General features: G+C 41.0%; 1 protein-coding gene across 1 annotated transcript in view; it reads right to left on the reverse strand.

Moving 5' to 3' along the window:
• Positions 1–13,873, reverse strand: part of LOC103780041 (teneurin-4-like) — a gene marked incomplete at its 3' end in the record, with an annotated part of 173,717 nt that extends 159,844 nt beyond the window's left edge. The window contains exons 1-2 of the mRNA XM_008947689.1: positions 13,584–13,873; positions 8,903–9,172 (exon numbers count right to left, since the gene is read on the reverse strand). Coding sequence (XP_008945937.1) covers positions 8,903–9,172; positions 13,584–13,806 — 493 coding nt within the window. The remainder of the gene's footprint in view (positions 1–8,902; positions 9,173–13,583) is intronic.
• Positions 13,874–16,792: the final 2,919 nt, after the last annotated feature.

The raw sequence follows: 16,792 nt of genomic DNA on the forward strand, positions 1-16,792 counted from the left end.
AAGGGCACTTACAGAGACTGGACCAGATGTGGACTAACACTGTCTGATGGATCTAGAAGTAGAGGCAGTGGTCCAAGTTGAAATTCAGAAATACAGACATGAGCATCTGGTAATGCCAGACTGGGGAGAAAGCCTAGTACCCCTTTCTGCTGTGCAGGAAGTAGTGCTGTATCTCTTTGAAAGGCTGGGATGGCATATTGACATGTTCTGCCCACTGCAGCTTGATGTGACCCTTAAATATCCAGAATGAAGCAGAAAAAAAAGGGAAAAGGCAAAGGGAAAACACACTTGGGCTCCTTGATTTCTGCATGACCAGCAGGCTTAACCTGCAGGGCAGGGGTCCTTTAGCCACAGAGACCCCTTTAGCATACAAGACCACTCTGAGCCCTCAGCCATCACTCTAGATTTATTTTCCTCTTTAATCCCTTGCTTTTTTTTTCCATGCTGCTTCTTTTTCATCTCTCCCTGAAAGACTCAATCCTTTGCTTAGGATGGAGCTCATATCTGGACCTAAAAGCAAAATTCTTCTCCAAATGACCATCAAGCTGTAGGTCCATCAGGATATATGTGTATAGTGGCAAAGGAAAGGACAAAAATTATCAGCTTAGTTGAAAAGAACAGTAAATTCTTACCTATTAATGTTGTTTCTACATGCCTGCTCCCCCAGTATCCAGGTTTTTATTGAGTTTCTAGAATTTGGGCTTTTTATTCCCACTTAATGGCTTCACCATCAACACAATAATAATAATGTGAAACCTACACACTAACCTATATTGACATGCAGTTCATTACAACAGAATAACATTGTGGAGGGATTTAATGTCAGCATACTTTCAGATGCAGATTACAGTAATACAGAAAATACATTCTCTATAGGACAGACCATATAGGAATAAAAATAATAAAAAAAAAAATAAATTGAAAGACTTCTTTTTCTCTAGAAGCAAAGAGGACAGTGATGAGATAGATTAGCCTTAAAAATCAGTGGTATTTCCTTCACCATGGAATAAAATCAAGATACTGATCACTAATGCAGCAATTTAAGTATTAAATTTGGAGATCAATCTCATGTACCTTCACCTCCTAAATTTGGAGCATTGGTGCTGCTGGCTCCGTCTGAGGTCCCCGGGATGAACAAGGGAACAATAATCTCTCGAGTGGGTTGAATCTTGCCTGAGACAGTGACATCCTCCTGTGAAAGGCTGTTTTACAACCCAGTGGACAGGGGTGTTGGTTGAATGTGGAGGATATTAAGGGTCTGTTGCCCTAAATGCCATCAATTTACTGTCCTGTCAAGATAAAACTTTCTCGGAGACTCCTGTACAGAAGTGAGGTGGTGCCTCACCTTTTCACTTTCACAAAGTGTCTCAGGACTAATGTCTAAAAAGGACAAAAAGATAAGAGGACAGAAAATATGAGGAATCCATCATCAAGAATGTCAGTGGTTAGAAGGCTGGATCACAAGTAAGGAAGGTGTAACAGCCTTCAAGGGAACCATTTTTCAGTGGAGAATGTAGCATTTGGAACGGCCATGTAGCTAACATCTCCTTTCTAGGACTAATATCCTTCATAGGAATATTAGTGTCTTTATGGTTGGGGAGCCTGAAGGCATATTCCTTCCCCTGACCTTCACATTTCAAGTGATCACCGAGTCTCTGAATATCTCTGTAAGGCAGCTTCAGTGGGTTGCAGTATGCAAGCAATCCCCATGTACTTCTAAAATGGGGAATTTCTTGCAAATCCTACCTGGAAAGAAGTGTAAAGAATTTTGAGGAGCTGAAATGGGGAAGGGGATTAGTGAAAATGCCCCACTGGATCTGCTACTCATTTTTGTACTTCTTCACTAACTTCTGCAAGTGATGATGGATCTTTAGTGGTAAGGGTTCTGGCTAATGTTTATTTCAAGCTGAAACATCTTGTTAATATTAAGGTTACAACTGATAGGAGGCAAGTGAAAGATGACAACCAGCAGATGCCTGATCTTGACCGGGTAATTCTAATTTATTCTTGTCTTCCCCTGCTCAAAAGGCATAAAGGAAGCTTAATAAAGTTTAGTTCATAACACATTTAGGTTTTTTTTATTTTTTTTTTTTTTAAATTTGTTTATTGAGAAGAATGTGTTGGGTTTTTTTAAAATCTCCTTTCTGAATTCTCCAGAGTCCAAGTATCACATTTTTGCCTACCTGCTTTGTGGAAGAAGCATGTCTGAAGATCACACTCATTTACTGGAAGTACTTTATAATTCACTATTTAATTCAAAGGAGAGGAAAAAAAAAAAAAAAACATAATGTTGCTGCAACCACAGTAACAATATTAACAATAGAGTGTATGAAGCCTGAAAGGAAATTACTCAGCAAAACATGGTAATAAAAAGAAAAGTCATCATGGATTATCAACTGGGGTATTAACAAATACTTTGTAATGCTAAGATGACGGAGTAATTCTGGCACTGCTAATTGCACTGATGCATTGCATTGTATTTTGGGCCAGCGATTTGGATCAACATGATTTGGGAAACAGGAAGGTGAATGTAAAGAGTGAGTAGAAATCTTTCCTGTGCAGAAGTTCAGAGCCATTTAAGAGAACCTTGCAAGGCTTCTGGTAGCAAGTACAGACAACATGAGGAGATGAGCTCTGGACAACCAAAGGTAACAAAAAAACCCTACACAGAAATAATTAACATTTTACTAGAGCTCCCCTAGATATTGTGAAACAGCTCTGAAAAGAAAAAAATTGGAAAAAGCTGATGAAATTCTGGAGCATGTGGTTTGATCATAGGGACAGCTTTCTGTTTTAATAAGAACCCAAAATATAGACAAAAAATCTACTGGTGAATGGTATGTTGTGATGTATTTAACCAAGAGCAATGGGATTTACACCACTCTGGCATGCTGACTACTTTGCCAGAACAGATAGTCACCACCAGATATCTAGGACCTGATCTAACACTGCTGATGGCAGCAGGAGTATTCAGAGGCTTTTGTGAGGTTTGTATCAGACATGTCTGAATAAGTAAAAGCTTTAGTTAGACTTCTTAACTACTCAGGAGAAATAAAATTATATCATTTCTTGGGTGTTCCTTGTGTGAAAGGCTTGTCTTTAATTATTTCCTGCTGTAATGTACCCCTGTGTTTCTAAATATCTTCTATAAGCATTCAATTCTATTGAGTCCTAATTTCCTGTGCAGTTTCTTAAGCACTCTAAGCAGTAACGGCTTAAGCAGTGTGGAAGCAGAAAGTGTGGTGGTTACTGCAAGAAATGCTCTTTACATCATGTATTATGTCAATTAAAATGGCTGAGAGTAGGGTCTGTGATGGTAGAGCAGGCAGAGCTATCATGAGCTTTCCAGCTCTTGATTTCCAGTACACTTCACTTTTACAGAAACCTATGAGAATTTTCCAGAAAGGCAATTTATTAGATGGGAAAGCAAAAGTTAACTGTAGCATATCCTCTACCTTCCTGCTCACGTTGGTAGGGCCTGGAGAGCAGGTTTGGGTATTGGGCTCGTCGTTTGCTCAACACTTTTAAAGCTCATTTAAATGCATCCCAGAACAGTAGTGACTAAAAGAAAAATTATTTCTCTCTGTAGGATGTGGGTCCAGCAAAGGAAAATTAATTGGTGCTCTTAATCTTGTCACCAGTAAGTGTCTGCAGAGTCACCATACCACTTTTGGCACTGCCTGGTGATTTCAGAGGTGATGCCAAAGACAAATGGATCTGGAGATTAAACTGCTCTTCCTAAACAGACGTGACCAGCAGATGCATGGTGGAAGTGTTGAGGCTGATCATACCTGCATCCCATTCCTTGTTAAATGGGAGACCTCAGCCCACTGAGGCTGTTCTCACCTCTTTGGCACACATGAAATGCCTGCAGAATTCTTTGCAAGACAACACGTTTCCTACGTATATTTGAATTGTGAAGATGGAAAGAAGACCTGGCTCTGCAGCACAGCACAATTTGACAGCAGTGGTCCTATATCCTACAGCCTCCAGGGTGGTTAGATCTGGAATTTTAGGTCATCTCTAGTAATCTCTCAGTCTGTTAGATAAGAAAATGCAACACTTCAGCAACACTTCTGCTGCAAGAATTTCTTTATGCAATATATCACAACTGAGCATCTCCAGCTTGGTCGAACTGTCTTGAACCATCTGATGTTACTCATCTTGCCTGTGAGATCCTTCTGGCCTCTTGATACTGCCCACATTCTTCCCAAGAGAAGATGATGACAGAGAGAAACATCAGCTCCACTCTGCACATGTACACAGCATTAATCACTGCTGACTTGTCCTGCTAATGAGGAAAACTGATCCCCCTCTCTCCTGCTCCTTCACGTATTTAACCAGCTACATGCCTGGGTGGAAATTAAACTCAGATTAAAACTAAAAAGAATCCTTAGTTTGACTCACCTTCTTTCTTCACTTTCACGAAGACAAATTTTAAAAATGCACTTGGACCAGGTCTAAAATAATCCTGCAACAACTGTGCTGAATAAACCAGCAAGCTCTTTATCACATTGAAAGCAGAGAAAAAAGTGGTGGGTATTTTTTTTGTGGGAAGGGATTCTGTATGGGAATATCTATGTTTTCTGCTCATCTTTCATATTCAGGTTCATCTGGGGACTACCAGCATGATTCATAACAGTTTGGGCTGATCTAGGGTAAGATCTCCCTTATGGACTCAAAGGAAATATTTAGAGTCTGTTTCATGGGTGCTTACACATGAACACTATCTCTACATGCTTTAGGAGAGCCCTAAAAAATAGCCTGAGCCACAAAAGCCTGAGGTGCTCAAAGCCCAATCTGAACAGTCCTGCATGCCCATGAAGTCGAGAAAAGTTTAGCAATGCTACCAGCTATTAAACTGGAGAAAGAGGGATGCTCAAGAGGCCAGCATGTACAGCCTCTCTGACTGAGGCAGCATCTAATCTAGACCTTTCTCAGCAGCCTTTTGTCTACTTTACAATTAAAAACTCTTAGCATTGGTGTTCCTTGGACTCCTCTGACCATGTCTTCCAGTGCTTAACTGCCTACAAACTGTTTATAAGGAGTGGAGGATCTAGGTAGCTTTGTTCAGTTCAGAGAAGAGATGGTTAAAGGAGACCTAGCTGCTGTCTTTTAACTATTTCAGGTGTGGGGGATATACAGAAGGTGGAGTCAGACTGTTCTTGGAGAGGCTGTGCCCTCTCTATCCTGGAGAGTGTAACTGAGCGACCCAACCTAACCTCAGTTAGCCCTGCTTTAACCAAGAGACTGGGCCAGAGACTTTCAGTGATGCCTTCCAGCATAAAATGTTCTGTGGTACTGTATTTTTATGATGATGTCCTTATGATTAGAAGTATTTTGCTTTTATTATGTGACTGAATAACTGCAAAATAAGTAAATTTCTGGGAGACTATTACCTTGCTCTCCTTCGCTGTGCTGTTCTCTATATTAAACAATGGCTGGCTCAGTACAAAGCCTATTCAGGGTTACCCAAGGTAATGCCAGTTAACTCCAGGCTCAGTTCCAAATGATCACTTTAGGAACTTCTTTTGCTTGAGTCAGTCTTGCTGAGAAACAGTGCGAACCAGTATAGGAAAGAGTTTCTCCTAACTTCATTTCTAGACTTCCAGGAACCTAACTCCTCTCTCTGCATGGATCTGAACAGTTCATGGGAGTTCACAATTTCAGCTTAGCCTAGATGGTCATGCTGCAGAATAATACTTGAGATACATGAAATGTCTACTACATTAGCAGCATGGAGTAACTGCATTATCCCCAGACAAGCTGTAGTAACCTGAGCTGTCCCTTCTGTCCACTTACTCTGCAAAGTGACCATCCAGGTGGAATGAAAAGCACTGCCCAATGGAAGGGAAGCCACTGGGGCTGGTTGGGTGGGAAGGATCTGAGCTCAGGGCAATGCCAGAGTTATAACTCAAGTTAACTCTTCAGTGAAAACAAACTCTTAACTTAGTAAAAGTATTCAGCCTCCTGGAAATCCTAGGAAAAGTTTAGATAAAGCGACGCATGGCTTTTCATGCCAGCTGTCTGTGCAAGTGATTTATGGACTGTAATAGGCCATAGAACCAGATCACTTCACTGGCTTCCTAAAAGACAGAGGGGTGGATTGTGGCTGCACTTACGAGCAGAGTATCCGTTCCTTCAAGGCATCACCACTCCTGACATAAAAGCAAACCTGATTTTTGAGCGAGCCAGTTCTCACATTTTTCTAAGAACACTATAAATGCCTTGGTAGAATCCTGCTTTGACAGCTTTGGATTTATAAACGTCAGAAATAAATTCTGATTATTTATTTTGGATAAATAATGAACAGCATAAAAATTGCTGATGTTAACCTTCATTGGAAAAGTTGTTTTAATGGGTCCATAAAATCTTCTATTGATGGCAGGTTCATAAAACTCCATATTGACTTCAGCTAAAGGCTATAACTTCTATCAATACTGTCAACAATTAATATTGATTAATAAAGGTATCCTGTAAACTGAGTCATAGCATTATGTTACTTTATGCTGCCATTAGCAAAACTTCATGTCTTCTTGAAAACATTTCTCCTATAAAGCTGGGATTGCTCTTGATAGCCTGTGTGATAGCAGCAGGCCCAGAGAAAAACTACCTGTGTGCAGAGGGAGGAAACACACAGCAAACTTTGCATTTGCAAAAGCCTTTGCAAAGCTTCTGAAAGGATCTCAGGCTTTGTTTGCTCTAAGAGCTGTTTTCAGGCTGTAAGGGGTTTGTGTGTAAAAGTTTCTCACTTTTATCCGTGCTGAGCAATTACAAAATGAAGATGTCCAAATCTTGTGACCATTTGAGACTTTTTTCTTACTCCTTCTTCTCTTCCTCCTTTGCAACCTTTGTCTGGATACATTTATACCACCAATTCAACTGCAATCCCTCAATTGAAATGACGTATCTTTCTTTCAGCTCTGGACCAGTTTTTCTGACCTTAACCTTGCTGATTTCTCTGATATGTTCCCAAGAAAGTCTAAGCTTCAGCTGAAACTCCCCAGAACTACATCTTGGATCATAATATTTTCCCTCAAGTTTCACCACAACTTTTTTTTTTTTTCCCCCAATATGAACAGTATAATTATGTACTGGACACAACTGCTCTCTAGATTTTATTTATTCTACACAGACTTTGCATCATCGAGTATGATATAGCCTTTCTCATTCAAAACACTCAACATCTAAGACTGCAAGGACCCAAAGAAACTCTTTCTACAGCACTTTAAAAGCTTGCTGATATATTCTCCACCTTTCTGTCTTCCCTTTTCTAGTTGCTATGAAATGATGGTTCAACAGATGGGTAGTGTATCATTAAATTCAAGAGAAGAAGAATCGGAGGTTGCCTCAGTCCTGACATGAGTACTACCTCTGTTACTATTTTCAGTAGAGCCTTTCAAGGCATGTGCTGTTGCTAATATAATTTCATTTGTAGGTACAAAGTTGCATTCACACATGTAGAGATAGCATGATGGAAATCAATGAAAAAGACTCCAGCAGCTAATGTAATTCTTCACTCTTAAGCTGAACACAAAAAAAAGAAAGACTAAAAAAGACTACGAGTATGTACTTTGCTTTTCCTAGGTAGGCATGGAAAGAAAAATGTATGGGATAGGATCACAGCTGCTCATACACCACCATGGAAAGCGCAAGAGAGGGCTTTGGATACTGAGAATGGGATGGAAGTGAAAGGTGTTTGCTTGTGGTTTGGTTCTAGTGTTTTCTTGGGAGTGTATAAAACTCTAATTGACCCTGATGATCCCTCTGGTTTTTCATCAAAACACAAGGCTTGGAAGGAAAACAATATAATCTGGCACTGTGTGTCTGTCTGTCCTAACGCGTGCAACCCTGTAAGATACTACACTAAGAAACTTTAAAAAAAAAAAAGTTGTCAAGATAATTTAAAAAGGCTTTTCTGTACATCCTTCCAATGGAAGGCCATTTATCTTTGAACTTTGCCTAATATATCATTATCTCTGAGCAGAAACTTAAAAAGCTTCTACTGTAATTTTGTTGGAGTTAAACATAAAATCATGTGGGTGGTGTATGTCTCATCGTGTCATGGCTTCCCAAGGAAAAGTTATCATCATTTGTCACTATAATACTGTGGCAAAAAGCATAAAGAGAACAAGCAATACAGTCATTTCACATCAGCTTTCTGAGCGGAGCTCAAGCTCCCGGTGACTTGTATGCAGTGGCTATATTAAGAAGCAGGCTGTGCCATAATTGAATTAAAGGTGCAAAGGCATATATGGCTCTGTGAACTCCTAGGTCAAGCTGCAATTGAATCAAAATCCTCTCTCCTTCCTACTCTGCTTGGTAGAACTGCTGACCAAAAGGTTCGCAGACCTACAAAACACATGCAGGAGTCCCCGCAGCTGGGGACACAAAGTTACAGAGATAAAAAATCTGTGACCTTCAGCTTTTATTTCACGTGAAGAAAAGGCTTCTAAAAATACTTTGCCATCGTTTTCCTTCAGAGAGCAGTCAGCTGATTTACATAAATGAAACAGCTCCTGTCAAGGAACCAGCAAGGAAAAGAAGGAAATTATCTGCCCCAAAAATCTGTAGCAAAGATAAGAGCCGCATCGGCCAGGGGAGGGGAGATTTAAATGCTTATTGTCTGAAAGGTCACTACAGAAAGCAGAGAGAGTATTAAAGCCACTTAATGATCTCTGTCGCTGTGATAAATAAGTAGGAGCTTCTCCAGCAGTTTATTAACAAACACTCTGTAGGACAGTACAAAAGGCCACGACGTGGGGCTATCAGAAGAGTGTTTTCACTGAGTCTGGTAAAAAAACCCACAACACAAAACATAAGGCAGATTAAGGTGGAGTGGTAAGAAGAGTCATTTCTGGTAGAGCTCAAGGCTGCCATTGCATGTGGTGTCACCACTTACCAGTTTCAGTGTTCTCGTGCTCTGTGTCAGTGAGGGTGAGGTTGGAGTTGGCCCTGCTTGACAAGCAGGAGCTGCGTCCGGACTTGGTGTTGCGTCCCCAGAGCCTCACGGGGTGCTCAGGGGACATGACCACGTCTGTCTCGGTGTCAGCGTCCGAGCCAGCGCTGATGGAGTAACCACAGTGAGGCAGCCCGATATCCGTACGGTACAAGGTCCCATGGGTGGGGGTCACGTCTTCGAGACCCAGCTCTCGCAAAGAGAAGTTGGCTCCTGGGAGAAAACAGAGCAGCCTGGTTACTCTTTAGTTGGGAATAGTTTTGTCTAAAGCACAAGTCAATGGCAGAACTGATCGTTCTCTGTCTTCAGGTGGGGCACAGCAGCTCCTAAATCCTAACATCATACCAAAAATTCCTCTGTTTTGTGGTCTTGCTTAGGGTGAGACCAAGTGATCATGCCAAGACCAAAGAGAAGCTGGATTTCTGCTTCTTTGCCCTGACAAAAACTCAGGGCGTGCTCAACAAAATCAGCAAATTTGAAAGCAAAGATGGGTGGAGAAATGGTGAAATTCTGTAGAAGAAGCAAAAAGTAATCTTGGGAGAAAAGCAAAATGAAGCATGCAATGATCAAAAGTCCTACCATACACCTGGCAGCTCTAATACAATAGGAAGTTTGAGTGAGTTCTGCTTGTTGAAATCCCTGTAATTACATGCTGGGGATTTAAATTTCCTTTGGCAATCTCACTTTCCCCTTGTGCTGACCACTCACACTTTGACTCAGTTTAGCTATTCATTCTGATACAGTCACAGCAGAGGTTATTTGGCTGCAAATCGCAATTGTTTAGCTGACTAAAAATACAACCTGAAAAATGACTCTTGAGTTCACATCTAGTTACCTGCAGAGCTTCAAAATCAGACCACATCAGTGTGAATGAGGCTTCAAATATTAGCATACTTTGTTCAGAAAGTTGCATGAGGTGGTGGGGGAGAGCAATTAGTGGCTTCATTTTAATCCACATTTATTTATTAATGCCTGCATTTATTTTTCAGTCTTGAATGTCTTTAAAAGATTTTGAGCACCTGTGAATGCCTTTAGCTGCACTGGGCATTCATATGGCACAATGAAGTTCTACTCCTGTTATGCTTTGCCTTGATTGGATGGATTAAGAAACTTTATCTGTAACTGGTAGGAAGCATCAGGCCCTGGATCATGGCCAAATACCAATACCGGTGATCAAATTCAGCCTATCTGGCTTCTTCCCATTATTTCAATAAGTAAATCCCCTGCAATAAAAAGAGGGGTGGAACCTGCCAAATCCACACAGGCCACAGGCTTAGTTTTAGAGCAGTGTTTGCAGCTCAGACATGTTTTGACAAGATAAATCTGAATGCCTGACCTCCAGGAAAGTTCAGGTTCAAACCTGCCTTTGAATGGTGAAGTTCCTATCTCCTCATTATTAAAATCTCTTCATCAGATCTTAAGGTTGTATCCAAAATTGAGTTATGATTCTCTCCCTGCTCAAAACCACACAAGCATGTGGTTCTCCTCACATTTCCTTTTGTTCATGTTAAGTATCATACGGTGGAAAATATGTATCCAATAGAAATAGTCAGATTTCTACTTTTCCAGTCTGCTTTCACACTTGTGGAAACACCCTGGCTTATCCCCAAGGCCTGCTGCGTGGGGAAGGTCTCTCCTATCATAGCACACATGCATTGAATGATCAGCTGGCCCAAATCAGGTGCCATTTCACTACACTCCTTCACTCAGATGACTTGGCAGCTCACGGTGAACAAGGAGATGTTTGAATACAGGATGAATGATGGGACTGGACAACATTTCCACATAAAGCTCAGAGAAGGAGCTGTTTGACGTCAGAAGGAAGTAGGAGTGGTTCAGCTTGTTATGGAGCTTCTTCAGCTTGTTGTGGGGTTGGACTAGATGATCTTTGGAGGTCCCTTCCAACCAATACATTCTATGATTCTATGGATCTACAGCTGATAGCACTCAAACTATATAAATCATTCATGAACTTCACACCTTTTTAATTGACCAAAGATTAAAGTTTTCAGACAGAGTGGACAGAGCAGGTTGTTTGGGTCTTACACTTCCATCAAACCCCAGGGCCTTGCTTGGAAGCATAATGCAAGCTTGTGGCAAATTAATCTATTTAACTTGATTGCACAGTGGTCTAAGAGAACGTTCTCTACCATGCCATGGCATGCGGTAGCAAATGAATTTGACCCAAGTTCTAAATGCAAGGACACTGTATCTCTCCAGAGACCTTGCTCTTCTCTTCCAGTTTCAACTTTTGTGCAAGGCCAGGATAGTTTTTAAGCCATCTTCCGTGGAGTACTGGAAAGCTATCTTTTGGTTTTGCTTGCATGTTTGAGTCACTGATGACAAGTTCCACCTTCCCTTGAAACAAGCCACACTTAACATCATCGGATACATCAATGTGCAGTGTGACTGGTGCTCTCCAGTAACAGCAGCTCATAAATTATGAAAAATGACTGCTACAATTAACTGAAAATCAAATTTATTTGCAATAAACAGCAGGAGATGCATTGATTTTCATATTCTGTGCTCACTGTTGCCTTTTAAGCTGGAAGAACTCAAGTCAATAAATGGAAGATAATAAATATCTGAGACTTTTTAATTCAGATCTGGTCTATTTTTTCCTGTGCTGACTTGCATATTTGCCGGCACTCTCACTCTAGCTAAAACCATTTAAATGCTGACTTGTTTATTTACTGAATTTATTTGGTCAATTTGAAATGTTTCCCTCCTCTGCCTTCCAAAGCAAGGCAGGAGAGAAATTCACTGTGCCTTGTTGATGTCAAGCAGGCTAATAATGCTTGGTTTCAGTTGGCATGAGCCCAAGCAGCACCACAAAGTGAGGTCCATTCACAATTTTCTGCTAGTGGAAAATGTGGCACAGAAAGTCTGGGGTTATTCTTAACATTGTTCAGCCAGTTTTGGGACTCTCCGAATGATCTGGGAGAAAATTATAAACTGAAAAATCTGTGGGTGACATATCTAGAAGTAGAATTGATGCCCTGACATGGTTAATCTTAACATCTTCTCAAATATGTTCAGCCATTTAGACCAAGCACTTTTACTATTTCTCAGTACCCTGCAGAATTTGCCTAGGGAAGTATGAACTTGGGTATAGAAAATTTATACTCCCTGTCAATGGACTGGTTTTTTTTTTTATTTTATTTTTATTTTGTGGGCTTCTTAGGAGAAGTCCATGGACCTGCATGGCCTCATAGACCCTCAGGCTGAAAACTGCTGACCTGTACTAATACACATCTATGCTGCATGGTGAATATATTGTTGGAAGTGAGTGAGCTCAATGACCTCAAAGGTTTCCTTTTCTTTATAACTTCGTAGATTCCTTAGAGAGGATGAAGTACCTCAGAGTTGCTAAGAGGGAAAATCCTTTTATTATTGTAAAGTATTACGTACAATATCTATTAGCCCTTTTGTTAATTATTGTCTGTTGCTCTTTTCCTAAATTAGACACCAAAGCCATGTGCACAAAGATACTCCCACAAGTAATTTTTCTTGTGCATGACTTAAAGATGAACCTTGCACCAAACCCACAAGTGCACTGTGTTTGAAGAGTGAAATTAAGCAGCCCCCAAGTGAAACGAGTGGAATTATAGGCATTTTCTTTGGAGAATCAGCTTCTCCATGCTGCAGAGGGTGTGCTGGGAGCAGCCCGGGTCAGCTATTTTATGTTCATTGTCTGGAATGCTGCCTACTCTATTTGAGACATTTTGTCATTTTATGCTTTTCTTGACGGACTTCTAAAAATAATTTACGTGAAGCTCTGCTTGGTTTCTGAACTAAGACACTCATTTCTCCACAAAAAAAAAATTGAAGATGAAACTGTATCAGGGGCCAGAAATCTACCTCACACAGGCAAGAGCAGCAGTCAAAATGCAACTGCACTGATTTCAGGCTAGCAATAAAAAGGAAAATATCTGGAATCTCTATTAGGACTGTGAAGCCCATGCTGACCCTTGAGCTTGCACATCTTCACAGCTACTGTGACCCAGATTCACTAAAGAGACTCCTATAAGTCCTAAAAGTGGTTCTGTACCACTCCTCTAATATTGGACCATGTCCTCATGTCAAACCTATAGCCAATGCCAAGGGTGGTTCATGCCATATGCAGCTCAGTTGCCTCCCTTCTTCCAGGCTTCTTGGGGCTTGCTGTAGCCCAGATGGACAGTGTCGACAGTGGCACACTACCTTCACTGTCTTCTGCCTCAGCATTCTTAATGAGTACCTTTGTGACAGAGCAGGCACATGACATAGCAAAAAGATCTGAGCATGCAGGGACTTTCCAGGCCGTGCCAGTACTGTGCAGCATGTCTTCATGTCTGATGCAGACACGTCTGGTCTTATGGTGGGAGGTGGCAAAAGGCTGTTGGAGGCACAAAGACTAAGACACTAAAAAAGTAGTATCCCAGGTTAGTGGTGTCCTTCTTAAAGACATTGGTTTGTACTCATCCTATGTCTCTGCAATACAGTGAAGATGTTCCTTGCTTCTTTCTTTTCTTATATCTTGCTTTTGACCTTGAGGTCCCTCAAAGGCATCTTCCCACTCAGCCCCAGCTCTCAGCTGATGCACTCATGCCGCTTGCAACCACATCTACTGAAATGTACTCACCGGCTCGGCAGAATTCATCGGCCTCCTGGTGCACCATGTCTTTGACTCGATTGCTGTAGGTCAACCTGGAATCTTGATCGTAAGCCTTTAGGGTCTCACTGGAGCTGTAGGACTTCTGGGGTACCTTGCTGTCCTCACTCTCGGCTGAAGAGCTGGTGTAGCGGCGCTCGGCGTCACGGCGCCGAGTCAGAGATCGATACGGTTTCCTTTCCTTTACATCCATGGCACTCTTGTCTGAGTATTCAACATTAAAATAATGACGTCTGTGTGGTGGTCAGATTGGAGTAACCTGAAAGACAGAATAGAAAAAATGGGATGTAGGTTCATGCCTTTGGGCACTTGAAAGCTAATCTGACTTCTTTGTGTGTTCTTGCAATGAACAAAAGAAAGGTTACTTAATGGGTTGCAGGAAAACCCTCTTTTAACAATTACTGATGAAAAGAAAGTCTCCATTCTGTGTGACTCACTTAATAATTGCCACAGGTAGTGGGACTCATACACGCAGCAACCTGCATGTCTGAACCGGGCACGCACTTGGGGATCTGAAGCTGATGGTGGTTTTCTGCGTCTTCTTTCCACAGGAAGTGATTCAGACACCTCCAGGAGGCATGTATTTGGTACATCAGTCACCTATCTCTGGCAAAACAGGCTACGCTGAAATGGCTCTATTTAGGCAGCCCAAGGACTTTGGAAAAATGCTGCTGTATAGTTTTAAAAGTGTTTTGGTGGATCACGAGGTTAGAAGGAAGGAACAGAGGAGTGAGACAGTGTACGAATGCAAGTGGGCAGAGAGAAGGAGAGAAAAATGAAGAGCTGAGGTATGGATGGAAGTCAGATGAAAATGGCTTCCTGTTCAGAGGGCTTGTCTTTACTCAGCTGTAAATATATTAGAACTTAGCAGAGTTGAGAAAGGCTCTGCTTCATGTAACAGCAGGGCCTGGGATTTATGCCTGTGGGAAAACCAATGTATATATGCATGGGTATGCAAGCATACATATCTGCACACAAAGAAAACTGCTATCAGAAATAAAACCTGCATTAGAAGTATTTTTGTCAAAATAATTGATAAATTGTCTTTTCAATTTAAATTTATTAAATTTAACAGAAGGCACAGAAAAAAAAAAAAAAAACAAACCCAAAATCAATGACTTGCAGCAAGATGGTAAAACATGTTTAGGAATAACTAAACCGGTTTATGAGGAAAAATACTGATAAAACCTACAAACCAAAGTTTGAAATCTGTAATGACATGCTGAATTTCCCAGGAGCTGAGTCCTTCTGACTGCTAAAGAACAGAAGCTGGGTCTCTAAATGCCACACCAGGATACTGTTGTTTACTAGCAGTGCTTATAAACAGAGAAGAAGATCAGAAAACACTTTTCAGTTCCTGGTCTTATTCATAGCAAATACATATGAAAATGCATAAGCGAGGACTGAACCATAGTCTGTTGACATTTCTCTCTTGAAAAGCTAACTCCTGAACATACTAATAAAATCTTTCTCCTCCAAGACTCCTAGACCCAGCCTTGCTTCGGGTTCTGTGTTGCAGCAGAACACAGCTCTGGTGCAGCAGTCCAGGATGGATGTGCTGTGAGCTTGAAGGTTGGTTTAAAGTCATAAGGTGTAATGTAGAAGTTGTGGCTCTCAAAACTGTGAGCCTGCAAAGGATGGAAGACTCATAGCATGGGTTCTGATAACTTAAAAATCATAATGATAATGCAGAAGTTTGAAGATAACATTTTAGTCTGAAGTCCTCACTTGCCAAGCTGTCTGGCACAAGCATAACTAAGCAAATCCTCAAGTTGAAGAGAGACTGCGGGAGGGAGGATGAGCTGCAGGATGGCTGTGAGATACACCTGCAGCTGGGCAAAGAGAAAGAGGGTCCCACTCTTTCTCTAGTTCTGTCTTTGCTTTGTACCTTTAACCTCCAAAATGAACTTTACAGTGACAACCCAATTCCAACGGCTTGCACCGTTTTTTTTTTTCAATTGTTATTGAATTGGTTTGCCTCCTTTATACCCTCTCTGTTTGTATGAAATCCTCAAAAGGAGCAGGTTTGTTATACCTTTTAATAAGACACCTTAAAACAGGCTCCTTCACAACGGTGCTGTAGTAAGAGCTGTTATGACAAACACTGAAATTGTGGTTTATTATCATGGGGCATGGAGATAGCAAAATGTGAGGGAGAATTGGTTGCTATATAAGAAAGAAATGAGGAAAGGTGGCTTCTCTGTACTCATGAGTATTGCAGCAATTCCTACCAAGGGCCAGTCATTTAAAAACCCTCTAGAGGAAGAGGCACACGTGCCAAGAAAACCTTTCTGCACAGTTAGAGCCACAAGGTACAAACAGGGTCTGTAATTACCATTAGTAACCTTGCAACTTCAGAAATGGCCAAAAAAAAAATCAGGAAATTGACTGAACTCCCACCAGATGAAGCATTTTCTTTTTGTAAAGAAAGGTGCTGAAAAACTGAAATTCCTCCTACAGTTCATCAAAAATAGCCCTGTAAATTTGCACCATTCGCATACACATTCTTCTAGAAAAGTGCTTCAACTCCCAATTCATTCATGTCTATAAATTTAACTCTTCTCAGCCCTTTTCTTTTCTCTCTCTCTCTTACCACTTGTACGGAGACACTTTTCAACTAGAAAGGTCAACCCCAAAACACATAATGAAGATTTTTTTTATTTTTAAAGAAGGAACTGTTACACGTAAGTGACTTAAGGAAGTTTCCAGCATCTCTCCATGGACATGCAGTTCTTGTCATCTCATTTTTATGGCCCAGTTCCCAGATGGCCTAGATACCTTGCCTTCAGTGGAGTTGCATTGTCAGGGAATTTGCCTCATATTGCTTCTGTGATAGATTATTATTTTTTTATCTGCTACTCCTTGTGTCTTGATTTCACTTCTGCTACAACTTCACCCATGCCATCAACACCTCACATTTTTCCTGACTTCTCTGGCACACAGCAAATACAAAGAATCACTCTTGTCTCAGCTACCTACTCAACCAACCGTTTCTTTCTGCCTCTAGTTCATGATTGCTCCTCATAATTTTAACAGCTTCCATAAACTTGCTGGACCTCATATGAAAAAACAAGGCTTCTAACATTATCCTTTCCATCCCTTCACTCTTTCGTCCTCCATAAAAGCACAAAAACACCCTGCTCTGAGCTGTTTCTATTTGGAAAGGACTTTCTTGTCCT

The sequence above is a fragment of the Merops nubicus genome, unplaced genomic scaffold (assembly GCF_000691845.1).
Source record: "Merops nubicus isolate BGI_N331 unplaced genomic scaffold, ASM69184v1 scaffold12599, whole genome shotgun sequence".
Taxonomy (NCBI): domain Eukaryota; kingdom Metazoa; phylum Chordata; class Aves; order Coraciiformes; family Meropidae; genus Merops; species Merops nubicus.